General features: G+C 53.8%; 1 protein-coding gene and 1 non-coding gene across 5 annotated transcripts; both read right to left on the bottom strand.

The window, feature by feature from the left end:
* Positions 1-302: 302 nt before the first annotated feature.
* On the bottom strand, positions 303-25,844 carry EML2 (EMAP like 2). 4 transcript variants are annotated; one of them, XM_038528561.1, is made up of 22 exons: positions 25,494-25,844; positions 22,515-22,733; positions 22,299-22,422; positions 22,023-22,127; positions 20,113-20,141; positions 19,791-19,920; positions 16,189-16,338; positions 15,618-15,687; positions 15,405-15,515; positions 14,250-14,345; positions 13,226-13,360; positions 12,290-12,389; positions 9,458-9,612; positions 9,185-9,310; positions 7,178-7,309; positions 4,636-4,703; positions 3,680-3,768; positions 3,346-3,443; positions 2,819-2,906; positions 2,255-2,350; positions 1,043-1,173; positions 303-710 (listed from the first exon to the last, which is right to left on the bottom strand). In XM_038528561.1, the coding sequence occupies exons 1-22, from the start codon at positions 25,663-25,665 to the stop codon at positions 585-587; spliced, it is 2,550 nt and encodes an 849-aa protein (XP_038384489.1). In that variant the 5' UTR covers positions 25,666-25,844; the 3' UTR covers positions 303-584. The 4 variants fall into 4 exon arrangements, with proteins under 4 accessions (XP_038384489.1, XP_038384492.1, XP_038384491.1 ...); XM_038528564.1 differs by lacking the exons at positions 22,299-22,422; positions 22,515-22,733; positions 25,494-25,844 and having other exon boundaries at positions 16,189-16,348; XM_038528563.1 differs by lacking the exons at positions 22,023-22,127; positions 22,299-22,422; positions 22,515-22,733; positions 25,494-25,844 and adding an exon at positions 20,644-20,743 and having other exon boundaries at positions 16,189-16,348.
* On the bottom strand, positions 20,267-20,355 carry MIR330 (microRNA mir-330). The gene has a single exon (NR_049482.1). It is a non-coding gene; the product is annotated as a microRNA mir-330 (primary transcript).
* Positions 25,845-26,848: the final 1,004 nt, after the last annotated feature.

The raw sequence follows: 26,848 nt of genomic DNA, 5'->3' as shown, positions 1-26,848 counted from the left end.
TGAAGCACCCCCTCCCCCCTTTGTGTCTGTGGTGTGGAGGATGCTGGTCTGAGAAAGATGCTGATTCGCAAAAGGTCAGAGAAGGTCATGGAGGGAGCATCCTGATTGCCCTCCAATCTTTGGTTTGATGGCCCTGACCTCCAGAGGCACATCTGTCCTTCCTGTTTGGCGATGTGGGCCAACTGAGTCCTCTTTCGTCCCTCATCGCAGCACTGTCATCGCCATACACCCCGTCCCATGCACGTGCTTAAGGACACCGAATCTATGGACACATGTACACAGACCCTGACGCTCCACTTCAGTGCATGTGTCTTTATTTCTGGATGATATAAAAGAATAAACTTAAAAAACACTCCAAATCAAATACTTTAATGGCTCCCCCAAAGCAATGTGACCCCTCTTCCCGCCCCGATAAATAGCGACTTTTGTCAGCCTACCCTCCCACCCCCATAACCCCCTCTGCTATAGACATACTCTGGGTATATATTACTCTACTCGGCAATAGACATCTCCCGAAAATAGAATTCCAGCCCTGCCACCCGACTCTCCCCTGGCCCCGCATCCCTGGGATTCTCCTGCCTCCTTTAGACCACCCGCCACTGCAGCACACTGGTGTCCTTGCCCCCCGTGGTCAGGGCCATGCTGTCATCCCACAAGAAGGCCACATTCGTCACATGGCTGCTGTGTCCGCCGTATTTGTGGCTGAGGGCCTGTGAGACGGAAAGAAAGAAGTGAAAGGAGGTGATCTGTCACGTTCGTTGCTGCAGCCCCTGTGCCAGGCACAGAGTAGGTGCTCAATGGATATGTCTTGTGTTAATAAGGCTCAAAGAAGCAAAGAGCTCAGAATCATAGGCTCTCAGAGCAGAGCGTTAGCGCTACTACAGACTCTGAAATTTACCAACTTTGAGGTTGAGAATAACCCTTGGGACCAAGCCACTGGCTCCCTGAACGGATGGGGAAACTGAGGCCTGAAGAGGGCTGCCTCACTCTTGCTCCCAGTGCCGTGGTATCCCCACCCTGCCGGCCCCCCAGGGAGACTCACTCGGGGCTGACAGCAGGGGTAGCTGAACAGGTGGACTTTGCCAAAGTCATCAGCTGAAGCCAGCAACTTCCCATCGTGGGAGCGGGCCACCGCATTGATGTCAGTACCATCCGCTCCCTCAGACCAGATCCCTGTGGGCAAGACGAGGGGCGGGGTGGGGTGAGATGTCAGCTGGGAGCAGGGACCACTGAGGTGAGCAGGCCCCAGCCTCCCTGCCTTCCTCCTACCAGCCTGTCTCTAGCCAGGGACGAGAACTGGAATGATCTTTTATTAATGCGTAACTGATCCTGGCTCTCCAATGCTCAAAACCCTTCTGTGGCTCTAGCTGGTCTTGGGAGAAATCCCAGGCTACTGCTGCTGCTGCTTCTTTTTGAAGTTTTATTTTATATAAGTAATCTCTACGCCCCACATGGTGCTTGAACTCATGACCCTGAAATCAAGAGTCGTATGCCCTCTGACTGAGCCAGCCAGGAACCCCAGAAAGCTCAGGCTTCTTAGTATGATCCCCAGGCTCTGCACCACGCTGCTCCAGCCTCCTCCTCCCTGCAGTTCTCCTTGAATTCTGCAATGATTTAGCCCTCCTGTCTTGGATTTCTCCAAATGCCAAGTTTTATGGCACCTCCCTGCTTTTGTGGGAGACATGCTATGGTTCCCTGTGCCTAGAGACTGCTTTCCTTCCTCACTATACCTCCTCATCCTCCAGGTCCAGCTTCGACAGCCCTTCCTTCAAGTAAGCCCTCCATGATTCCCTCCTAGGCTGGGGCCAGGTGTCAGCCCAGTCCCAGCCTAGTCTACTAGGGGTTGTCTGGGGACAGGTGCATCTCCACCACTGGACTGTGAGGCTCATGATGGCAGGGCCGGAGCTGTCACGGTCACCACTGTGTGCCAGCTCTGGCCCGCTCAGGGCTGGGCACAGAGGTGCTCAGGGAAACTGTTGGCTGCACTGATGCTTGAACAAATGGGTAGCTGGGACACTGGCAGTGTGACCGTCTCTGGGCCAGGCCCACCACCTATTGGTCTCACTTCATTACAGCTCCAATGGCCCTAAACGGTCACCTCACCCTGCCCTTCCTCTTACCCAAAAACTGCCCTTGTGTATAAAAGAGTGAATTTTTTGCCCTGGGGGTAACCAAGAGATTACAAAGGCCACCAGTCAATGATGTTTCTTGGAACTCCTGCTCTCAATGGGACCTCCCCCATTCCAGAACTTACCGAACACACCAAACCCCAGGACACAAGTAGCTGTGGCCCACTCCACATTCCTCACAGCATCTGCACTGGTGATCTGCTTACAAGTAGCCGGGTCCCCTGGAGCAGAAAACAGGGGTGTTGAGGGTTTAGAGCAGGAAAAACTACTGACTTAACCCATCCATTTCACAGGCCAGGGACACAGAGGTCCGAGACAGGAGGCTAAGGTCCTAGGGCTCATTCCACCTCTCCTGACTTGGCTGAAGGGGTGGATCCTAGATGGTGACGACTCAAGGCCTGAGCAGGGGCATCTGCTTAGAAACCCGGACTCTACCCATTGAACCAGGAAGAGGAAGAAATCAGAAGCCAGGAGACCAATCAATCAGAACAGCCCCTGAGTACGGGAGCCAGAGGACAGAGATCTGAAAGCCCTGTTTCCCTTCCCTAGAAGTTGGGAAGTGTCTGCAAATCGCACAGGTAAGTGTGTCTGCAAATCGCACACGTAAGTTAGGTAAGAAGTGTCTGCAAATCGCACAGGTAAGTTAGGGAGGCTGAAGGAGCACCGCCTTTGGGTTTTGGAGAACTCACAGTACAGAATCTCGTAGTCGCCGGAGTTGGTGACAAAGCAGCTACTGTCCTGGGCCCAGTCCAGGTGGGTGATAAAGCTGGAATGCCCCTGAGGGGGGAGGGGAAGGGGTGGAGTTAGAGCTGGACAGGGTGGGATGAGACCAGGAAAGGTGGAAGGCAAAATACAGAGGTAGGGTGAGAACACAAGGGGGCTAAAGGAAGGATACACAGCCTTTGGAGCATGGGGGCGGGGCCAGACTACCGGGGGCGGGGCCAGACCGTGATGGGCGGGGCCAGACAGAAAGGGCTTAGAACACAGTGGGGTTTGGAACAGGTGGGCACAGCTAGACACAGAGGGGCGGGCTTGTAACACAGGGGTTGGGGGGGTAAGGGGGGGTGGGCAATGTGTGGGCGGGGCTAGGACGCCTGGAAGTGATCAGGGCAGAGTCAGTAGCGTTGAAGCTGTGCTCCCTTGAAGGAGAAAACTGGTTAATTCTGCAGCCCCTGGACGGGGTGGCGGCGCGGGCTGGGGGCCACTGCCCACTCACCGAGCACTTGCCCAGGCGGCTGACCTTGCGGCCGCCCTGGTCCACCGTGTACACGTACACCAAGTTGTCGTGGGAGCCCACGGTCAGGTACGCCCCGTCTGGGGGAGGGGGAGGGGGGCTATGAGGAGGCACCCAGGCTCTACCCCCTTCTCTGTCAGATTCAGCCCCCCACCCCGCTATTCCAGACTCCTCAGCTGTCCCGAGCTCCAGCCCCGCTACAGTCCTAGACCGGCCCTTAGGCCTTGCCACACAGCTCCACTCCTGCCCCCTGCTAGGAACTGAGCATCAGTTTCCAGGCCTGGTTTCTCCAAGATCGCTGGGCCTCGCCGCTTACCTGGAGAGAAGCTGACCACTGAGATCTGTTCATTGCCATCGGTGTGGATAGCCACCAGGTCATGGGTCTCTGTGTCCAGTAGGAGCCATCTTTAAGGAGAAAGCATGATTGGGGGAGGGGATGGGAGCTGATCTGGGGGGGTGGGGCAGCAATCTGTGGGGCTTAAGGGAGGGACCCCAGAAAAGATTTGGAGAGAGGGTCGGCTGGGTGGCTCCATGGTTAAGTGTCTGCCTTCAGCTCAGGACATGGTCCTGGAGTCCCCAGATAGAATCCCACATTGGGCTCCCTGCATGGAGCCTGCTTCTTCCTCTGCCTATGTCTCTGTCTCTATGTCTCTCATGAATAAATAAATAAAATCTTAAAAATGGGACGCCTGGGTGGCTCAGCGGTTGAGCGTCTACCTTTGGATCAGGGCATGATCTCAGAGTCTCGGGATTGAGTCCCACATCAGGCTCCCTTCATAGAGCCTGCTTTTCCCTCTGCCTATGTCTTTGCCACTCTGTGTGTCTCTCATGAATAAATAAATAAAATCTTTGTTTAAAAAAAAAATCTTAAAAAAAAAAAAAGATTTGGGAGAGAGATGAGGTTCCTGAGTGGCTTAGTAGGTTAAGCATCTGCCTTCGCCTCAGGTCATGACTAGGGTCCTGGGATCAAGCCCCACATCAGACTTCCCACTCAGCGGGAAGCCTGCTTCTCCATCTCCCTCTGCCAGCCTCTCCCCCTGCTTGTGCCCTCTCTGTGTCAAATAAATAAATAAAATCTTAAAAACAAACAAAAAAAAGATTTGGGAGAGAGAGGCAGACTCCAGAGAAATGTTGAGAGAACAGTCATTGGTGAACAGTCTCTTAATCACAGATTCTGTGGGCCCTGGGGACATAGGGTAGGGGGGTGGGTGTCAAGGGACACTTCTCAGGGGAAGCAGAGAGGCCCTCCCCAAATCCCCTACTCAGCTTTACCTGCCAGTCACCGTGCCCACGGCCAGGACAGAGCCACTGGGGTGGAAGCCAGCAGAGCGGGCAGGGTCCTAAGGGAAGACAGGAAGCAGGGCTGAATTAGAAATGACAAATACCCACCATTTGCTTCAACATGGATGGAACTGGAGGGTATTATGCTGAGTGAAATAAGTCAATCAGAGAAGGACAAACATTATATGGTCTCATTCATTTGGGGAATATAAATAATAGTGAAAGGGAATAGAGGGGAAGGGAGAAGAAATGGGTAGGAAATATCAGAGGGAGACAGAACATGGAAGACTCCTAACTCTGGGAAACGAACTAGGGGTGGTGGAAGGGGAGGGGGGCGGGGGCTGGGGGTGACTGGGTGATGGGCACTGAGGGGGGCACTTGACGGGATGAGCACTGGGTGTTATTCTGTATGTTGGCAAATTGAACACCAATAAAAAATAAATTTATTATTAAAAAAAAAAAGTAAGAAAAAAAAAAAAAAAAGGAAGCAGGGCTGAGAACTGGGGTCTCCAGTCTACCTGGCCATCAATCCCGGACTTCAGAGCCAACTCAGCCTGACCCGAGGGCCCTCACCTTCCTGTGCTACCCTCTAGTAACCCGCTGCCACACACTGCAAGATGGCTTACAGGAAGTGCCCCACAAAGGCTGGTTATGAGTATAATTACACAGGATGATGGGCAAGTGATTTTACCTTTCTACATCTATTTCTAAGCAAAGCGGGATCAGTTATCCCCACTGCCCTGTGGAGGTTGTGAGAAATTAAAAGGATGAAGTGGGGTAAAGTGCTAAGCCAGTTTCTCTGTGCATGGTCAACAGACCCGAATCAGAAGAATCTAAGGGAGCTCATTACCAACTTGCAGATTTCTTGGTCCCAAACTCAGATCTCCTCCTGAATCAGACTCTGTGGACGGGGTTAAGGATTCTGTGTTTCTATCAGCTCCCAGGTGGTTCGATGCCACAATGAGGACGATGATACATGGCCCTTACAATTTCCAGACCACACCATCCCTGACTCAGAGAAGTTCAAAGGCCATTAAGCATTCCCAGATCAGAGTTAACCCTGCATTCCCGGAGCAAAGCCTCAAACAGTGGTGTGGTGGATATGCTGGACTGAGGTTCCAGTGTCCCACACTGTATAGGCAGGGGAGCCTAAAAATTACACTGCCCAGAATCCTTTGCAGCTAGGGTCCCACTGTGATTTGGGTCAGGTGATCCGTTGTGCTCTTGTGGGCTCTGGAAGACAGAAGGCAGAGGTCCTGCCCTTCTATTTCCACTCAGCATTTGGGCTCTGAAAGCAATGGCATTTGCTATGCTCCTGAGCTGTCACTGGCCTTGAAGGGTAAGAGCACAGAGTATCCAGTATCCAGTGCAAATGTAGCCAGTGGTGGGTTGCTCTAGGGCAAGCCGGTCCCTCAGAAGCCTCCACAATGATGGAGAGGTTCATGGTCTGTGTACTTCCCAATACAGTGGCCACTACCCACTTGTTTGAAACGTAGCTAGTGCAACTGACGGACTGAATTCCTGATTATATTTATATTTTAAAGTTAATTGATAAGCCACACTTACTGAACAGAGCAGCTACAGAGCTAGCACTCGCAGTGACCACAGTTTCCTGGATCCTGGGCTACAGCTAAGACGATGGCATTTTCTTGAACTCAGTGTTCCTGACCCCACCCTCCTGACTGGAGAGGCAGAGGCTCCCCTGGTAGATTGGTTCTGTGATGGTGCTCTGGGTCGCCTTCCAGGGGAGAACCTGCTCCCAGAACTTCTAAGTAAGTAAATCTGAAAGCACCCAACTCTCTGTATTATATCCCCTTCTTGGGGCACCTTGGGTGGCTCAGTCAGTTAAGCCTTCGGCTCAGGTCATGATCCCGGAGTCCTGGGATGGAGCCCTGCATTGGGATCCCTGCTCAGAGGTGAGCCTGCTTTTCCCTCTGCCTCTGCTTGCCACTCTCCCTGCTTGTGCTCTCTTTCTGTCAAATAAAATCTTTAAATAAAAATTAAAAAATCCCCTCTGCTTAGGGGTGCCTAGGTGGCTCAATTGGTTAAGCATCTGACTTTGGCTCAGGTCCTGATCTCAGGGTCCTGGGATAAAGAGCCCTGTGTCAGGCTCTGCCCTCAGTGGGGGAGTCTGCTTATTCCTCTGCCTTCCCCCGCCCCCCCCCCCACTCCTGCACTTTTACACATGAATACTCTCTCTCTCAAATAAATACATAAAATTAAAAAAAACTGGAATGCCCCGGGTGGCTCAGCGGTTGAGGATCTTCCTTTGGCTCAGGGTGTGATCCCAGAGCCTGGGGATCGAGTCCCGCATCGGGCTCCCTGTGAGGAGCCTACTTCTCCCTCTGCCTATGTCTCTGCCTTTCTTTCTGTCTCTCATGAATAAATAAAATCTTAAAATAAAATTTTATATATATCAAAATTCCTGTCTGCTTAAAAACACCAGATGTGGTTTCCATTTGATGCACTGAGCCCTGACCCACTGAGACACACGGTTCTGTTAGACCAGGGTGCCGGGGCCCCATCCCCTTACCTCGATGATCCTGCTCCACAGGGGCTGGTGGGACTCCGCGCTCCACAGATGCACCAGCTTATCCTGCCCACATGTCACAAACTGTGCCCGGCTGGGGTGTGTGGCCAGGCCCCACAGCTCTTCCACGTGGCCCTGGCAGAAATAGGAGACAGATGTATGGAGACCGCCAATCCATGTCCATTCCCCACTAAGCCTGGTGGCAGAAAGAAGTGCTAGACCAGAGGTGCCTGGATGGCTCAGTCAGTTAAGAGTCTGCCTTCAGCTCAGGTCATGATCCTGGGGTCCTGGATCAAGCCCCACGTCAGGCTTTCTGCTCAGTGGGAAGTCTGCTTCTTCCTTTTTCTCTGCTTCCCCTCCTGTGCTTTCTCTCTCTCTCTCTCTCTCTCAAAAAAAAAAAAAAAAAAAAAAAGCTAGACTAGCCCCAGCAATACACTGGGGTCACAGGTGCCCCACACAGAAGATCCTTTCCCCAGAGTGTCTGGAGGAGGCTGTGACAGCAGATCCTAGCCCTGGTATATGGCTTGAGGCAAATGCTGCCCCTCCCCCCAGGCCTGTCTTCTCCAGTTGGGGGGACAAGAGACATGCCGGGTGGGGGCTCAACCCTGGCAGTCAGGTGGCTTCCAGAAGGCTGTGGGATCCCATGGAAGGTACCCGGCCTGGTCAGTCTGACCTCAGCCCCATCTTACTGACAGTCAGATGACTTCTCCCTGGATCCTCAGTTTAATCTTCTGTAAAAGGGGACTCATCACCGTATATGTTTCATGACACTGTTGTGCTCATTCGAATCATGGGTGCAAAGTGTCCGAGGCGCTCACGAAATGGAAATGGCTAACTATTATTATTAATATACACTATTAATATTAGATAACAATGAGCAGTAATAATATAATTATTGACATTAGTGTAATTTTTAATGTTGATAATAAAGCTCTAATACATTAATCTATTAATAAATAATCAATAATACGTAATATTGCTACTATGTTTAGGAGTCTCTTGGGTCCCTTCTGGCCTTGAGTCATCTAGAAAATCCCTCTAACCCTTGTTTTCCTTCACGTTCTATGGAAACCAGAGCCAGAATGAGATCTAAATGCAGGAGCAGGGATCTCAGCTAGCCTGACGGGGAAAATGCACAAAAGGATAAGTGGGGGAAGCAGAACTACTGATCAAGGAGTAATTTTGGCCAGGACTTCTGGGCCAGGCACCATTCTAAATGCTGTATATGAAAAATAGATAGATGATAGATAGATAGATAGATAGATAGATAGATAGACAGACAGATAGATAGATAGATAGATAGATAGATAAACTATATATGAACTGACTCATGGGGTTCTTACAAACCCCCCATGAAGACAGGTTCTGTGGTTGTCTCGCTTCATGGAGGCACACAGGTGGCTCACTTGCCTCATATCACACAGCTAAACAGCAGCAGGGCTGCGAATTCGACTCCAGGCAGTCCCACTCCAGAATTCCTGTTCACAACTACCATACTATTATCCCCCCCAGTAGGGGTAGGTTGGGGTGGAGGGGTGTTAACTGGGTGTGGGATAGGGTTTGGGCACACTAGGAGGGAGAAGTCACATTTAAGCTGCAAGAAGAAAAACTGGCAGACTCCAGAGGGCCTTCTCAGATCTGTGGAGATGGCACCTGCGGGGTGTGCGGCCCAAGGCACCTGCCGCCCATGTGACCACCAGCCAGGACACTTAACCAACAGAAAGGGCCGCCACCCCTGAACAGAAGGGCAGGGGTGGCATGGTTGTGGCAGGGTCCTGGGGACCCTCTGCTGCGCCAGCTGGTAACTCGTTCGCTGCTGGAGCAAAGAGAGCCCTGGGAGGGGGTACTGGGACAGGGGTGGGTTTCTTGGGTGGGTGCAGGTAAAGGGGAGCTGAGTGGGGTTTGGCAGGCCAGAGGAAAAGGGATGGGGCAGGAAGGTGGGGTGAAATAGAATTGGGAAGAGAGATGGGAAGATCCGAGGAGGAGGACAGATGTAGGAGGAGCACTCACCTGGACAAGCAGTGAGAAGCCCGTGTGGACAGAGCCCTGTAGGATGGAGTTGCGGGTAGTGCCCACGTACAGGGTGTCCCCCCGGCCCTCCGCCACGGTGCGCACTGGGCCGAAGTCCTCTGGGACCTGAGGGTGGAGGGGGTGGGGGTAGATGAGTGTAGGACCATGCAGGGAAGGGGTGAGGGGAGACCAGCCGGAGAGGAGGGTCTATTCAGAGCCTTGGTGGGGTAGGAGATCCCCTCACCTTCTTAGGAGCCTCTCCCCACTCCTCACCTCCACCTCCTGCAGCTTGCTGTAGTCGGAACCCCAGAGGACCACTCGACGATCACGGCCTCCTCCGGACACCAGCGTCCCGTCCCGCAGGGCGCAGAGCCCAAACACACCACCATCATGGGCGCCCAGCACCGCCTGTGTGATGCGGTTCCCACCTGTGAGGGTGAAGAGGGGGGGCCAGGGGCAGGGATAAGCATGGGAAGGCTGTCCCTGTATTGACCCCTGAAAGCACCTAGAATGCCCAATCCTACATTCAGCTAGTCACTCACTCACTACCTATCTATTCTAATATCTTATCATTCATCCATTAAACCATCTGAACTAATGTCTACCCATCTATCCTTCCACTTTTGATCCATCCACCCCCTCATCCACCCATCCATTCCTCTACCCATCCGTCTGTCTACTGACCCAACCACCCATTCATCCACCTCTCATCCATCCATTCCCCTTTCATCCAACTATCATCCACCTGCCAATCCATCCTTCTATCCAAACATCCGCCCATTTGCCTTCCAGCCCATCTACCCATTTCCCCATATATCCACTCATCTGTCCATTTGACCATCCACTCATTCATCCATTAATCCACTCAATCAACAATTATTTAACTTGAATTTACTCTGGGCCCAGCTTCAGGCTGGGGACACAGTGGTGACCAAGATGATGTCAGATCTTGCTGTTACGGGGCTCAGAGTCCAATTTCAGAGACAGATCTAGTACTAGTCAGTGGCAACCCAAGGTAGTTGAGGCTAGGATGGGGGGAAACCCAGGGGACTGTGGGATCCCAGAGAGGATACCCAGCCTGGTGGTTGAAGAAGGCTCCCTGGAGGAGAAGATGGCTGAGCAAGGATCTGAAGGATGAGTAGGAGTCGGCTAGGACAACAGAGGGTGGAAAAGCACTATGGGCAGAAGGAACAATGTGCACAAAGGGAAGAGAGGAGGAGAGAGCATGCACTGTTTAGGGAACCATAAAAAACCTGGTCTGGGGCACCCAGGTGGCACAGTTGGTTGAGCGTCTGACTCTTGGTTTCGGCTCAGATCATGATCTCAGGGTCATAAGATTGAGCCTAGAGCCCCAACTAGGGCTCAGTGCTCAGTGCAGTCTACTTAGGATCCTTTCCCTCTTCCCCCCCTCTCCCACTTGTACACATGCATGCGCACACTCTCACTCTCAAATAAATAAAATCTTAAAAAAAAAAAAATCAGGTGTGATTACATGTAACATACGAGGGGCAAGGGAAGGTACGGCCAGACCACACAGGGTCTCAGAGGACTCAGTGAGGAACCTGGACCTTGTTTGGAGGGAACTAAGGAGCAATGGAAGAGTTTGGTGGAAGAATGGGGTCAGATTTACACTTGGTTGAGAAGAAAGGGAATTCCAGGAGGCAAGACTGAAGACCAGGGACCAGGGAAGAGGCTGGGGCAGCGATTCAGAGGGACAGTCCTCTTCAGTGTCCATCTTTCAACTTAGATGTGGTATCACGGGTACATATACCATCCTGTCCTCTTAGCTCTCCACCACCCCGCAGTCCCATGGGACGGACTCTGTGGTGGGTCTGGGGATACAGAAATTAATCAGACCCAGTCTCTCCCCTTAGAGAGCTCATAGCCTGCTGGGAAAGACACACTGCCAACTGTTCAGAGCTTATTCTCAGCTGTCTAAGCTCAAGGGAAGCTCCAAACAGCACTGTAATGGAGGTAGTGGTATTACACCCATATTACTGATAGGACAACTGAGTCTCCATCATAAAGCAACACCTGACTCAGGCCTGTCTCCCATATACTCATGTGCGGTGGGGCAGGGTGCCTGGCTTGGTCATTTGCTGGGTCATTCCCTTTCTCTAAGCCTATGGTTTTTCTTTTTCTTTGTTTTGTTTTCAAGATTTTTTTTTAACATTTTTCTTTCTTTATTCATGAGAGACACAGAGAGGCAGAGACATAGGCAGAGGGAGAAGCAGGCTTCCTGCGGGGAGCCCAGTGCAGGACTTGATCCCAGGACCCTGGGATCACGCCCTGAGCCGAAGACAGATGCTCAACCACTGAGCCACCCAGGTGCCCCAAGATTTTTTTTTTTTAAGTAATCTCTCCACCCAACATGGGTCTACAACTCACAACCCTGAGATCAGGAGTCACACGCTTTACTGACTGAGCCAGCCAGGCGCTCCAGGAGCCTATGGTTTTTCATCTGTGCAGCCTTGAATAAGGAGCATCATGTATGTGAAAGCAAACGTACCCAGGCCAAAAAACTCACTGATTGGTTCATGCCATCCATCTGCTGGGACAAGCCATTCATTTCTTCCTTCACAATTCATGCAAAGGCTGGGGCAAGCTTTCATTCACCCCATTAGCCTTTGCTGGGCCAACACACCAACCCATCGGTTGGGACAACAATTCATTCATTTACTTGTTCATTCACCTCATCACTCGCCATTAAGGAGGACAGTGGAAGACACTTAATCTTCCACTCATTGGGTAGAACAACCCTTCATTCACTCCCTTATTCTTCGTTCACAGCTCTGGGACAAACCACCTCTCCACACACCCATCCACACACCTATCCGTCCATTCACTTGCATCTGGGTTAACCAGCTCATTCGTTTATAATTCAAACTTGCTCCCTGCCATGGGATTTGCAGAAGACAAGGCTGGGGAGTAAGTCAAGAGCTCGTGGAGATGGGGACAGGGAAGCTGGGCCTCGACTGGGGGTGGGAATTAGGTAAGTGAAGATTTGGCCTGGGTTATCTTACGTTCCACACAAGCTAGGACAGAGGGAGGCTGAGCCAAAGGGAGTTAGGGAGGACTGGACCACACAGGTGGGGTGACACTGACCTTTGCCCCAAACATAGAGGTTCCCCCCAGAGTCCCCGGTGACCACATCGCCACCCTCCAGAAAGGTCACACACAGCACATACTTCGGTTTCTCGTGTTTCTAGGGTGGAGGAAGAGGGGAAGGTGTCAGAAGGCTGCTGAAGCAGACAGCTTCCCAGAGCTCACTTGCCATCCAGGACCGTGGTCCTGGGGACATCCCTCCATGCTTTTGGGGGTGAGACCCAGTGTGGAGCATCCTGCCTCCAGCCTGCCTGCATGGATTGCTCCATGGTCTAGAGCTTCTGACCACTTCGTCTCCCTTGCCCAACCTTGGGCCCACTTCCTGCCTCTTCTCTGACTTTTCTTCTATCCTCTCTCTGTCCCTGGGTCTCCCCCTCTGTCCATCCCCAGGTCTCCCTTCCTCTGTTCCCAGGGTCCCCCGTCTGTCCCAGGTCTCCCCCTCTTTCTGTCCCTGGCTTCCCCGCTCCACCCCTGCGCCTCTCTCTACCTCACCCCACTTTCCCTCTCCTCAATCTCTCTGTTTCATCTGTGCCTCAGGGCCCCAGTTCTTACCAAAGGCAGGCCAGCCCTGTCGGAGGTGCCCCTGCATCTTCCTTTCCAGGCCCCCTACTTCCTGCTCAGCATCTCTCTGTCTGGGTACATATCTCGGTCGGCCAGTCAGCCTCTGACCTCTGTGTTTTTCCATATTCTCAGCAAGCACAGCACTGCTTAATGAGCATTTACTACCTGTCAGGAGCTGCTATACTCTTTACCCCATTGAATCCTTACAACTTTAGAGTTAAGGAGGATTATCTTCCCGGTATGGATAAGGAAATTGAGGTAACATCTCATCATCCCCATAATCTCCAGCCTCTGGGACCCTCGTTTTGTTGTCTACCTGGGTGTCTCTGCCTGCCTCTCTCAGGGTCAGCCCATCCCCACACCCCTGGCACTCACCTCAAAGAGGCCCTGCCGTTTGCTCAGGCTGCCCCCCTCCAGACTCCAGAAGTAGATGTGGGATTTCCCGCAGGTGATGAGCAGGGTGGGGTCTGTGGGGTGGAAGGTGGCCACCAGCACAGCCTCGTTGGAGCACTTTGGGGAGTGGGGGAGATTCTGAATGAGGACCTCAAAGCCACCAGGGCCACCCCACGTAGGACTGCCCTATATAGCTGCATGGGTTACGCACTCCACAACCTTATATTTAGTATAAGGCAAACTAAAGTACAGGAGGCAGGGCCAGCCAGTAAAGTGTTATTGCCATCTTCATCAATATAAAAGCAGACCTTGGAGAGCCCCGACTCTCCATCAAGTGCTGTGCTAAGCACTTTATCCATTAATTCCTGTAATCCTCACAGCACCCTGTGAGGTAAGGCTCATTAGTGCCCTCCATTACCGATGAAGATGTGAGGCTCAAAGAGAGGAAGTCTCTTGCCTTAGGCCATGCAGCCAGGTAAGAAAGAGTCAAATCCAGAATCAACTCACATAGATCTGATTCCAGAGCCTGGCTTCTCAATCACTGAGTCTCTATCCCCGAACTGTGGGCCCCAACCAGCACCTAGATCTCCTGCCCCATAACAAAAATAGGCACATGACCTTGGGCAAGTAGCTGTCCCCTCTACCATGTTTCATACTCAGCTAGAAGTCAGGCCACCACCAGAGATCCAAGTCAATGTCCTGGACATTGCAAGGCTCCGGTCAGTAGCTGCCTCGTATGGACCTTTTTGGTAGGCCTGGTTCAGCCACCTCATATCACAACATCAAAGTCAGGGCCCTGCTAGGAAGATCTTACCATTATCCCCATTTTACAGATGAGGCAATCAAGGTTCAGAAAGGTAAGCCTCTTGCCTGAAGTCACACAGCTACCACATGGTAAAGCTTGGACGTAAACATGAGTCTATCCGATTCCAGACTCCTAACTGCTGAGATCCAGCCAGTCCCACAGAGGCACCCCAAGGAGAGAGGATGAGAACAATCATCCCACCTTGCCATCCACCACCTTGGCCTCCTTGGCCCAGTCCCACACAGAGAGCATGTGATCGTTGGATTCGTCCACTGCACACAGCAGGTTGCCCCCATTCTAGAAAGGGGAGAGAGGTGGCAGGGGGTGGGGGTGGGAGGAGGGCAGAGAAGGTGGGTCAGGATCCATCCCAACACTTTGCCCACAGAAGCATTCCCCACTCAGGCTTGTTTTAAGATTTTCAAAGCTCCTGGCCCACGATATATGAAACACATTCAAATACTCTCCCTATCCAGCAGCCAGACACACATCTTAAAGGGTTTCTATAATTTTCCCTTTTGAAATGACTTGCTCCCGAAGAAATTAATCTCATTTGCCCTCAGCTACTTTTTCTCTGCAGCCACCACGTGGTCAGGAATCCTGAAACCATTTAATCTGCCCTCTTAGATGGCATGATTTTTATGTACATGAATTTCAACAATCAAGTTGGTAAAATATTGGGTATTTATACTTTTGATTGAACAGGTTTTGATTTTGTAGGGCTCCCCACCCCACCCCCATATACACACCGTGTGACAACAAACTAGCTTTTCTCCCCTCACAGCCAGTGCTCTCAAAGCACTCCTGAGGCCTCAGAAAACTTCTGAGGCTCTAATCCAAGTGTTTCTTACACAATCGGTGGGAGGACCAGTTGTTTTTTATTCCTCAATCCATTGCATGTCAATACTTAGGTAAACTACATTTTGATAAAAATGTAAAATATGATGAAAAAGCCCACCGATCTCAGACTTGGATGTTGTGGGAAATATCAAATTGCTCTACAAATTCCTAAAGGCTTACTCTCCATTTCTGTGCTTATCTCACCCAGACCTGCCAACGCCCATCCTGCCAACATCCACCCAGGCCGCCCACAGGGAACCACGCTGGCCCTACACACTGGCTCACAATGCCTAAGGGATAAGGACCTTTCAAGAATGAAAGTTGGTGCCAAAAATAATGCCACGAGCATGAGCATGAGCATGGGCTGATCAAAGGATTGCTGAGGAGTTCGTCTGGGGACAATCAGGACATGTGAGTCCCCCTCACATGGGCTAAGAGCATCCCCGTGAGGTCACAAAGATAGGCGCTAACTCCTGACTCTGGAGGTGGGGGGCAGTCGAAGGGTGGCGCAGGACTCACAGATTTGGAAAAGCCTACACAGCACACAGCTCTGTCAAACACCCCCAGGCCCAGCACATGTAAGGTGGAGAGGGAGACTGAGTCCCAAATGCGCACGTGTGGTGGTAGTGGCTGCAAGGAAGAAAGAGGCCTGTTACCTGGGGGGGGCCCAGCTGTCTGCCCCCACCCCCACCCCGCCCGAGTCTCCAAGTCCTGCCCCCTCCAGTCTGTTACCTTCCCCTCTTTAGTGGTGCCTGCCACCTGCCCGGTGGCAATGGTGACCATATCAGGGTGGACAGCCAGGCTGAGAGAGAGGACAGATGGACAGGGCTCAGTGGGAGGGAGCGGGCTCACGGCGGGCCCTGGACACCCCTCCCGTGGCAGGCTGAAGTCACAGGGCCTGGGCTATTCATTCCACAAGTTGGCTGAGTGATAAACATCTATTTTGTCTTTCCGGAAGGGTAAGGGAGGAGGGGGGCACTCTCTGGGTACTCAGCCTCAGAAGCAAGCCTGGGGTCTCTAACTCAAATGCCTGCCAGGCTCAGGCCTGCACCCAAATGGTGGCCAGGAGAGCGCCCCCACTTATAGGGGCTCTCTCTACCTGGCTCCAACATGCTGTGGGATTGTCTGGGGGCACCACCTAGGAGGTTTCGAAAGAAGTGCAACATCCAGGCATCTGAGGGAACTTACTGACCTTTAAGATACTGATAATCAATCCACATTTTTTCCCCCTGAGTTCAGCCTGTCGGCCCAGCAAAGTCCTGGCCCCTCCCCCCACGCCCCCACCGCCCCTCCCAGGTCTTACCATTTGATGTCATCGTTGTGTCCCAGGTAGTGCCGCTGCCTCTGCTCCTCCACACTGTACAGCACGGCCACGGAGGCCACGAAGTACACGATCTCCCCGGTAGGCAGCAGGTAAAGGTTGGCCCGACAGTCCCGGCCGCGGTAGCCATAGCTGGAGATGCCCAGGGGCCGGTCAAGGAGCCTGTTTATCATTCCACATGTGCACTGACTACCAGGGAGCACCCACTTGGGTTAGGTTTTCCTGCTTCTACTAAGACCCTCTCCCCCGCCGGGGGTATACCACCCCCAACACTAGGTCTACCAAAATATTAACCCTCCCAACCTATGAATATGACCTTACTTGGAAAAGGGAGTCTTTACAGATGTAATTAAGGATCTCAGGATGAGATTATCCTGGATTATCTGGGTGGGCCCTAAATCCAAAGACAGTGCCCTTCTAAGAATCAGAGAGGAAAAGCCGAGAACAGGCCGGGGGATGTAAGGGGGTGGGATGGGACCCACAGGAAAATCAGAGTCTGCAGTGCTGTGCAGTGGCTACAGGCCAAAGAGCCCCAAGCGCTGCTGGCAGCCACCAAAAGCTAGAAGACAGACATGGGACAAATTCTCCCCAGAGCCTCTGGTGGGACTGTGACCCTCCTGGCACCTTGATTTTGGATTTCTGGCCCCCAAAAGTGGGAGTAAAACTTTTTCTGTTTTAAGCCACCAAGTTGTGGTACTTTGTTACAGCAGCCACAGAACATGGATATAACCTCCCCCTCCCAGCCTTTCTCCAGAAGGATCCTGTTAAGACCTGTGAACACTAAGTTAGCTCACATCTGCTCCAACCTTCCCATGGGTCCCAACTAACTCAGGGCAAAAGTCAAAATCCTTACGAAAGCCCAGGCACGAGGCCTGGTCTGATCTGGGCCGATTCCTCATTCCTCAGTCTGGTTCCACTCACACTGGCCTCCCTCTCTGTTCTCACCTCAGGGCCTTTGCACTTGCTGTTCCTTCTACCTGAGTACTCCTCTCCTTCATCTCTCCATGGCTCCCTCACCTTCTTCAAGTCTCTGCTCTACTGCCAGCTCCTCAGAGAGGCCTTTCCTACCCATACTATTTAAAACTGCAAACTCATGGACCCTCACTGCCTCCACTCCCTTCTCCCACTCATATTTCTGTTGTACACTCATTGGAATCCCACCCAGCTTAACTGTCTCCCCAACTAGAGTATCTGCTCCAGGACAGCAGGAATCTTTGTCGGTTTTGTTCACTGCTATTTCCCTTGTGCCCAGATCAGAACAGACATAAGAATTCAGTATTGAGAAAGGAATGACTGACACTCCTCTGTTCAGAACTTTCTATGGCTCCCCCCATCTTGGCCTGGCTGGTCCCTTCCTGATCTCAACAGGGCTTCTCTGATCTTGGAATTCCTCAAAATGCCAAGATCATGACTCTGGCCTTGACAATGACCTTTCCCTTTGCCTAGTACACTCTACCTGCTACTCTTCTCAGCTGTCACTTCCTCGAACACTGGCCTCATGTCACTCAGTAATTATCTGGTTAATTGGTTAACTGTCCCTATTCCCCAATGAGACTGTGAGTTCCGTGGTGGCCAAGATTGGGCTGTTTCATTCACTTCTTTAACTCCTCCTCTGGGAAGCCCTCCCTGACCCAGCTGCCCAACTGGGGTCCCCCATCCCAGCCTCACTCACGGGGGGTTGTCACTGTCAAAGAGTTTGTCTCCACACTGGATGGGGAGCCCTAGGAGGGGAAGAGGTCATGGTGACTACTAAGTCCCCAGCCCTTGGCCCCAGATGTTCAGAAATTATCCAGAGGCGCCTGGGTGGCTCAGTTGGTTAAGCTTCTGCTTCTACTCAGGTCATGATCCGAGCATCCTAGGATGGAGCCCTGTATCGACCTCCCTGCTTGGCAGAAAGCCTGCTTCTCCTCCCTCTGCTGCTGCTCCTGCTTGTGCTCTCTCTCTGTCAAATAAATTAAATCTTTAAAAAAAGAAAATATCTGAATGAATGCTGACATGTGTATCTTGACCCCACAGAAAACTGCTCTACCCTGCAGTTATTTCCGAGATGGGGCATCTGAGGTCCATACTGATTTTTGCAGCCTCAGCTGATCCAGCCTGGCACAACAGCTGAGTATGCTTTGAGTCTCGTGAATATTTCCAGCTGTCTCAAAGAGACCCTGGCCTCTAAGATCCCTGCCTCCTCCAGAGCAGAACCAAGGCCAAGAGAAGAGGACAGATACTGGGTCCCTAGGATGCTGACCCCTAGCCCCACTGGGCTTTTTAGAAAAAGCTTGGGCCACAGAATCAAGAGTTCTTTGCCTCAGAACACTTCTGACTCCCCAGGACAGTGCTCAGTGCCCCCTCTTGGACTGTTTTCTCATCCAGAAAGTGGTGGTCATAATTCCCAAACTGCAGGCTTCAGAGAGCTCTCAGATGCTGCTCATTGTACAAATATATTCTCAATTCTACAAGAGAAGGATCATATCATTCATCATATCTATACATAAAACACTTTAGATCAGTGCCTGGCATCTAAGTCATCAATAATGAGTAGTTACTATTTTATCAATCTCTGTTTATAAACCACATATCTTGAGCTTGGCACCCTACGCACTGTTTCATAGCCCTACGAATCTGAGATCACGAAACCCATTTTTTAGAGGACACAGCTGAGGTAGAGAGGCGAGGCAACTCGCCCAGGGTCATACAGCCAGCCAGAGGCTGGGCGGAGGTTTCAACCCATTCCTGCCAGGCTCCGAAGATAGGATTCTTCTTCGCCATTTCCAATTTCTGTTTCTTAAATACATCAAGCTCGCTGTGGCTGCAGTGCCCTTGTACCTGCCATCCCTCCGGAACATTCTTCTAGTTCTTCCTATGCTGGCTCCTAATTGTTCAATTTACGCAGCTCAAAGGCCCCCTCCTCAGAGAAACAGTGACTCCTTTCACATGACCTTGGGTTCCTGTGTTCCCAGCATTTATTACATTTTTTAAAAAGTATTTATTAAAAAAATAATAAAAAAATAAAATAATAAAATAAATAAAAAAGTATATATTTATTTATTCATGAGAGACAGAGAGAGAAGCAGAGACATAGGCAGAGGGAGAAGCAGGCTCCCTGTGGGGAGCCACATGCAGGACTCAGATCCCAGGACCCCAGGATCAGGACCTGAGCTGAAGGTGGATGTTCAACCACTGAGCCACCCAGGCACCCACCAGCATTCGTTACTTAACTGAAATTACCTTATTTGACCACTGGCTTCTGGTATCTTCTGCTCTCTCCCCACCCCTTCCCCGCCCCCTCCTTAGAAGGTGAGCTCAGGTTGATGGCTGCGATGTAGGAGAGTATCTGACATATGGAAGGCACTCAGCAAACATTTGCTGCTTTCCTGAATCATAAAAGGTCATTCAGCTAACCTGCTTTCCTGCTGCTTCCTCCGGACTCCAAGGTCATCCTGACCCTTCAGGCCACAGACCCCTGCCAGTCCCACCTGATTCAGAGCAAAGACCTTCCCTCCTGGAGTCTCAAACCAGAAAGACATCTGGAGATGGCCCCTCCAGACTGGGGGATGAAGGGCGGGGAAGAGATTAGGGCAAAAGGATACACCCAGTCCAGCTTGAGCCGGCTAGGAGGCAGCTCGGAGCGCGTGTCCAGGCTGTAGGTGGGCGCCATCTCATCAGGAATCAGCATGGGCACAGGGCGCCCCCTCAGGAACATTTTCACGGAGCCCTCCTCTGCCAGGACACCCCCAGAGGTCAGGCCCCTGCACCAGCCCCCATCCCTATTCCCTCTCCCCTTCAGGCTTCACTTTAAAAAAAAAAAAAAATGGGCGGGGAAACTGAGGCCAAGGAGGCAAAGATTCAGGAAGCCGGGTCTCCTGACCTCCAGCCATCCCCAGCCATGCCCCTCCCCCTGTCCCTACTCACCCAGGCTGAAGATAACTTCTTTGGTTTTGCTGTCAGGAAATGGGGAGAGAAAGCGCCCTAATTAGCAGGCAGGTCAGACAAAGGGGAGAAACCACTGCCCCCCCCACCGCTCCCGGGTGGTCTCTGATGAATAATGGGGGCCGCGTAAGGAGCGGAGCGCTGCCTCTCTGCAGGCCGTGTGCTTTGCTCGGTTGATCTTGCAGAGCCTAAGACACAGGCCCAGAGAGGCAGTGATCGCCAAAGATCACACAGCACGAAGTGGCAGGGACGCGATCCTGGAAGACGGGAGTCACCAGGGACCCCTCCCTCCTAAGCAGCACCGCGCTCCCAGCGCTCCCCACCCCCAGTCCCACAGCGCCCCAAACTTCAAGCAGCAAGGGAAGCGGTGAAGGGGCGTGTCTCCACAGTCCCTTCGCCGGCGGAACCGGGTGATACTCGCGGGCCTGGGTGGGTCCCTGGCGGGGCCGAGGGGAAACCGGGGATCCAGGCCCCGGGAGTGCAGGGAGGAGGGGGTCTGCGAGAGGGTCTCACCCAGCTCCAAAGCTACTCATGGCGGCGGCTGGCGGAGCTTCGGGGCCGGGGGTGGAGCCGGGACGGGCTCCGCCGCTTCCGGCCCTGGGAGGCGCCTGCCCCGCCGCGCCCTGCCCCGCCCTCCGCGGCCGACCCCGGGAGCAGGCCGGTCACTCTGGGTCTCAGATCCCGGGCTGTGGGGTCCTGACACCAGGCTCTTTGGGTGGGGGGGATGGGGGAGAGTGTTGTTTGAGAACAGGGATAGGGGGCACGTCTGTCTGAGTTCAAACCCCAACTCTTCCACTTCCTAGCAGTGTGGACAAGTTGCCCAACCTCTGCCTCGGTTTCCCCGTTTTAAGAATGGGGATAACAAGAGTACCCACCTCGCGGGGTGATTGCGAGGATTACATTGGTTAATTCACGCAAAGTGCCTGGAGTGGTGCCTAGCACATAGCCACTATATGCATGTTTGCTCTTATTTGAGTGGGGTTGAAACGTGTGGTTGTGACTCAGCTCCAGCCTTAGTTCAGCCCCCAGGCCCACAGCATCGGGACTCCATCCTTAGGTTTTCACTCCTCCCAGACCTTCAGTGTGGTCCAGCTTCCAGGGAATCGACCACGCCCAACATTGTGATCACACCCACCTCCCTTTCTGATCCGTCCCCAAAGTTGACTCCTCTCTTGATAATTGACTGCTCCTCCCGGCCCTCTCCCCGCCTCGGGTCCGCCAGGCATTCTGACTACTACCTCTTTACCGGGATCCAGACCCTGGGTTGAGTCCTTTCAAAGCTTCCAGGTTGACTCCGCCTCCTGGAGTTTTGGCCACGTCCATATATGGCTCCGCCCCTCTGGCCTAGTCTCAGACTCTGCTCCACTCTCTTCTAGTATCACACATGTCACCAACTGGTATCCCGCCCGGTGATCTGCAGCCCAGGTTCTGGTTCTGCCTTGGCTAACACTCTGGCCATGCTCTCAAATCCAGATCATACCCCTCCCTCTATTCCCCTGTTCCCTGCAGATACTCCTTTGAGGCTTCTGCTCTTGGCCCCACCCCTAAGATTCAATATGGACTTTTACCTTAAGGGCCATGCCCACAAGCCTGGCTCCTCCCTGATTTCCCTAGAGACCCTAACCCCTCATTGTCTCCTAAATCCTGGCCCAGCCCCTTAAGGCTTGACCACACCCCTCAATGTTGGCTGCGCCTTCCACTTGGACCATGCTGCCTCGGGATCGGTCTCTCCAAGCCTCAGTCACTGTGCCCGCATTCTGAGCTAGATGGCCTCGCTCTAAGTCATCACCTCGTGGCTTGGGGCTTCACCCCAAATTCCCCATCCCCTCTTCCATGACCATCTGGGGTCCTGGCCGCACCCTCCGTGACGTGACCCCACCCCAGACACCTACCCTTCCTTTTTGGCGCTGCAATTACTGCTGGAAGATGTGGTGCGGCTGCGGGGGTCCTCGCGGCGCACGGAGGCGAGGCGCTCTGGTGACAGATAGCGGCGGGCGCTGCGAAGAGAGAGCACGTAGTTAGGGACGGAGCCTTGAGGTTAGCAGACCAGGGTCCGAGGCGAGCGAGACCCTCCTGGGGCTTTCCGTGGCTGGAGTTCGGGCACAGGAGTTCCCCCATCTCCCACAGGTCTTGGAGGAAGGCTAGGGACCCCGGCTTCCGTGCCTTACCTGCGCCCGGAGCTCGCCTCCTTCTTGGGGGAGGATGGAGAGGTGGCATAGCCGCCCACGCGCCGCGGGGGTCCCGCACCATTGAGGGGCGTCCTGGTGGGAAGCCCTTTCAAGAGCTGACACACTAGAGGATGGGGTTAGAGGACAGAAGGAGTGAGTATGAAGGTCCAGGTCCTGACCTCTCCCCATCTCATCCCTCTGGTCCGGTAAAGATACCCGAGGCTGTGGTGCCTAAGCGTGGAGGCGCGCGGCCCTTGGGGGTTCCCCGCGCGCGCAGCGCTGCGCCCTGCTCCTCGCATGCCCGCAGGCGACGCAACGCGTCAGCCAACGCCGCCTTTAGGACCGCGAGCTCGTCTTCCTGCAGCTGCAGCCGCTGCTCCAGCGCCGACACGCGGTCGTCCACCTCCATGCCGCTCGTGCCCGACAAATTGTCATCTGGAAGGAAGGGTAGCGCGGGCTGCGGGGGCCACTCCGGAGCTCCAAGGCCCAAGGTGTTCCCCCGCGCGCCTTCCCGCCCCCCTGCCCTCCACCTTCCCGAGTTAAAGAGGGGCCAGCCACCGCCCCTTCCTCTCCCTCAACCTGCAGCTGCCTGGGACGCTGGCAGATGGGCCAGGAAGAGGGCTCCGAGGGGAAGGAAATCCCCACCGCTCTCAGACATATATGCCCCCACACTCCTCTGCCCGCCCTGGAGGTGTGACCTTTAGGGAAGTCCCTTCCTCTCTTACTTTCTAAGATTCTAACAGTCAAGAGCCTTTCGGCTCTGATTTTAAGATTCTATGACTAAGATGCTAAATATCTGTGAGTGATACCAATATTTTAGTTTTTTTTTTTTTTAAGTAGGCTCCACGCCCAACGTGGGGCTTGAACTCACAACCCTGAGATCAAGAGTTGCACGCTCTACCGACTGAGCCAGCCAGGCGCCCCCATATCAATATTTTTAAAATGACACCAACTTATTCCTAGTGACACTATCGCTCTAGAATTGATTCTCAACATCCTCTGACGAATATTAATATTTTATCGCAGGTACTAACGTTCCCTTTCTGTTTCTTACGACTTTCTGAGCCAAAATGTCATGCCTGGTCCCTCCGCTTCCCATTATCTCCTCACCAAGGGGTTCGACCCCAGAGTCGGCTACAAGGACAGAGTTTCTGCGGCCCCTGGCGGTAGATTTGGGGGTTGCAGGCAGCGCATCTCAGACCCAGGAGACCCACAGGAGGGAGATGCGGGCGGGGATCTGACAACCAAACTCTCTATCCCAGCCGGAGCTTCTCCCCTGTTCCTCTTCTTTATTCCGCTTCTGTATTCCACGCCCCAGATTCTCTCTCCCTCTCCTCTCCAGCCCATGGGTGCAGCCAAAAAAACTCCTCCATCACCCCCCCACACACACACCCAATCCATTTTCCCCAAGTGGGAGGGGCTGAGGTGTCCCCCTCCTCTTTCCTTCCCAGACCACTCATACCCAGACTCATTGCTGCCAACAACCGAGGAAGACCTGGCTCCCAGCCGGGTGGAAGTAAAGGTGGTATCATTAACAAGGACTGGACGTGGAGGTCGCACCTGCCATCCCACGTCCGTAGGCCGCCCCGCCCGCCCGCCCGCTGGACTCTGCAGTGCAGCCGGGTCCGTCCCTCCCCTCCGTCTCCCCCCCCCCCCCCCCCCCCCCCCCCCCCCCCCCCCCCGCCACCCCTAGCGGCCCAATCGCCAGCCCGGCCTCGCCCGCCCTGCCCCCCACCCAGCGCCTCTTTGGTCCGGTGCTTGGCCCTGCAGAGGAAGGTGGGGGCCTCCCGAAGTCGGAGGAAGGGAGCAGTCAGGACTTAGAACTCCGAAGGGGTCCCGTCCCGCTGGCATCACGTCTTCCAAAGGAGGAAACTAAGAATGGAGGCCGGGGGAGTGTGCAGAGACTCGCCAAAGGTCACCCAGTCACTCGATGAAGGGGCAGGAGAGCCCAATCACCTCGTTGTGCCAGGCCCCCTCTTACCTACCATTACTAATACCCCCCCCCCAAAAAGAAAAGAAGAGAGAGGGAGAGAAAAAGAGAGACCCCTTCTAACGTTATAGTGAGCAGGACGCTTCATACAAAACACTTAGCACAGTTTCCTGGCTCATGGTACATGCTCAGTAAACCCAGAATGCAATTAACTATTCTTGTGGTACCTACTGCTCCAGGCAATTCTAGTAATGGTAGTATTATATCCATTTGAGAAGGAGGGGAGGTGGGAGCGGATTGAGGCCCAGAGGGATGAAGTTACTTGCGCTTGGACACACAGCCTTGCAGCCGCAGAACAGATCCTGGACTCAGGCTTAGGCAGCCTGCCTCTTAGAGGGGCAGAGGGGGCCAAAGTAAGCATCCTGGTCCTCTGCCAACTCCAGCGTGACCAGGGGAGTGAGCCTCCAAACTGGAGTCCCTTCTCAGGGCCCCCTGAGTGAAATGGATGTGCTTTCACCTAGGTCCTTCAAGCCCCCTCGCAGAGAGGCCACAGCTGCATTCTTGGGCCAACCCCGTCCCCCCTTAACTCAAGCCCTCTGCTCCATTCTGAGCATCCACCCACCCGCAGCCCTTTTGCCCAGAGACCAGCGCTCTCTTCTCCCCTCCACCTCCACCTCTCCTCCACTTCCCCTCCACCTCCTGCTCCCCTCATCTGGGCCTGACGCTCACAGTGGCCCTCAGTGGCCCTTCACGCAGAAGGAAAGGGTGTCTAGGAAGAAGGGGTGAGTCTTGATTGGGAGTGGTGGGGCCTGAGGATTTGGGGGTAGAGTGGAGGCTAAATCCTCTGGTCATCCTACCTGCTCCCACACCCAGCCCACAAAACAACACCAAATGCCACCCCCCCTAATCTGTCAGTCCCTCTGCCAGGGAGAAGGGGAAGGGTCCCAGAGGACTGGGAGGGGATAGAACAGAGTTCCTGGTCTCCAGGCCTCCACCCTCAAACCCCAAGCTCCTGAACGTTCTGTCCTCTCCTCTTCATCCAGCCACCTGGGGAGAAGGGGAGGGTGAGATGGGTGGAGAACTGGGATCAGGGCTTTGGGGATCAGGGACCTTGCTCTGGGGTCGGGGTCCTCTGTGGCGGCGGGTAAGGAAGGAGGATCTTCAGCAAGGGGAGAGGATGGAGACTTGGAAGGAGGAGGTTGGGGCAGGAAGAAATGGGTCCGGCCCTGGGCGGAGCCAGGGTCGGAACTGAGGAGGGGTCTCACCGTTGCAGTATTGAAGCAGCGAGGACGTGTCGTAGAGGCCGCAGAAGGCCGGGCCGCGCTCCGCCATCGCCCCGCCACAGCCACCGCCGGCCCCCCCAGCCCCAGCCTGGGCCCGGTCCCCCCCTCCAGGCCCTGCCTCCCGTTGCCATAGCAACGCCCTTCGTTCCAGCATCCCCGGCTCGGCCCGCCCGGCATCAGGCGGCCGGCGCCGGGCCTGGCACCGGGGTCATCCCCCAGGATGCCGGGAAAGGGGGGTCGGGACACCCCCTGCCAGGCCCCCCAACACAATCCTTGAACCGGGATTGGTCGAGCTTAGATCCCCCTAGGTACTGTCTGGTCCCGCCCACAACCGGCGCGTATTCTCTCTAGACCCCCTCCTCGCCAGCTCAGGACCAATGAGAGCCTGTCGCGCAGGCCCCTCAGCCAATAGGGATGCGGAAATATTGGAAGGGGCAGGGTCTTCCCTGCTTTTCAGCCTGAAGCGTAGCCCCCGGCTCTGAGAAGAAGATAGGGTGAAGCAAGACACTCCCAGAAGCCCCAAACCTTCTCTCTGATCTTTTACTGAATTTCCCAAAAGCCCCCTCTCAGAACCGGAGCCAACTCCAAAGCCTCAAATCTTCCTAGATATCCACTAGCTCCGCCCTCTTAGAGTCCTTGTTTATTAGATGTAGACCCGCCCCCAGGCTCTTGGCTCCACCTTAAGAATCCTGCGGGAGCCAAAGTTCTATTGCGGCCCCCAGAGCTTTTGGCACGGCCCCCAAGGTATCCGGGAGCTATAGTACATAGGGTCCCGCCCCCAGAGCCCTTGACCTGGTCCTCTTATAGGATTAGCTCCGCCCCGAGATCTAGGCTCCTCCCCCCAGGTTGGCTGTCCATCCCCAACCTTTCCTTCCTTTCTTATAGGTCCCTTGGTTCCTCCCCTACAGCCCTCATCTCCCACAGCTTCATTATCCAGTCCGGGTTTTGACAGAGGCCCCGCTGTGACGCCGGGGAAAGCTGGCGGTGTCAGTCGGAGCTGGCTCTGATGTTGGGGGAGGAGGGGAGGGGAGAAAACCTGACAATGGATTTAAAGAATAGTGGACCACCTTCCCCCAGTCCCCATTGAAGGTCAGCACCTAGTCCTAACCAGGCCATGTTTTATAAGAAGGAGAAGAGAGCCCAAAGCGGGAAGAGATTTATTTACAGTACGCACCAGCAGGCCATGAAAGCCCTGAGCTTTGGAATCCGATGGACCTGACTCCACCAATTTCTGGTTGTGACCCTGACCTTCATCTTCCGCATCTGGAAAGTGGGCGGTCATATCGTGCCTCCCAATCTCATTCACTCAAAAATCTTTACTGGAGACTCCTGGGTGG

Source organism: Canis lupus, chromosome 1 (assembly GCF_011100685.1).
Source record: "Canis lupus familiaris isolate Mischka breed German Shepherd chromosome 1, alternate assembly UU_Cfam_GSD_1.0, whole genome shotgun sequence".
In the NCBI taxonomy this organism is placed as follows: domain Eukaryota; kingdom Metazoa; phylum Chordata; class Mammalia; order Carnivora; family Canidae; genus Canis; species Canis lupus.
Note: the sequence above shows the minus strand (reverse complement) of the source record. Positions and strands in the feature narration are given on the sequence as shown.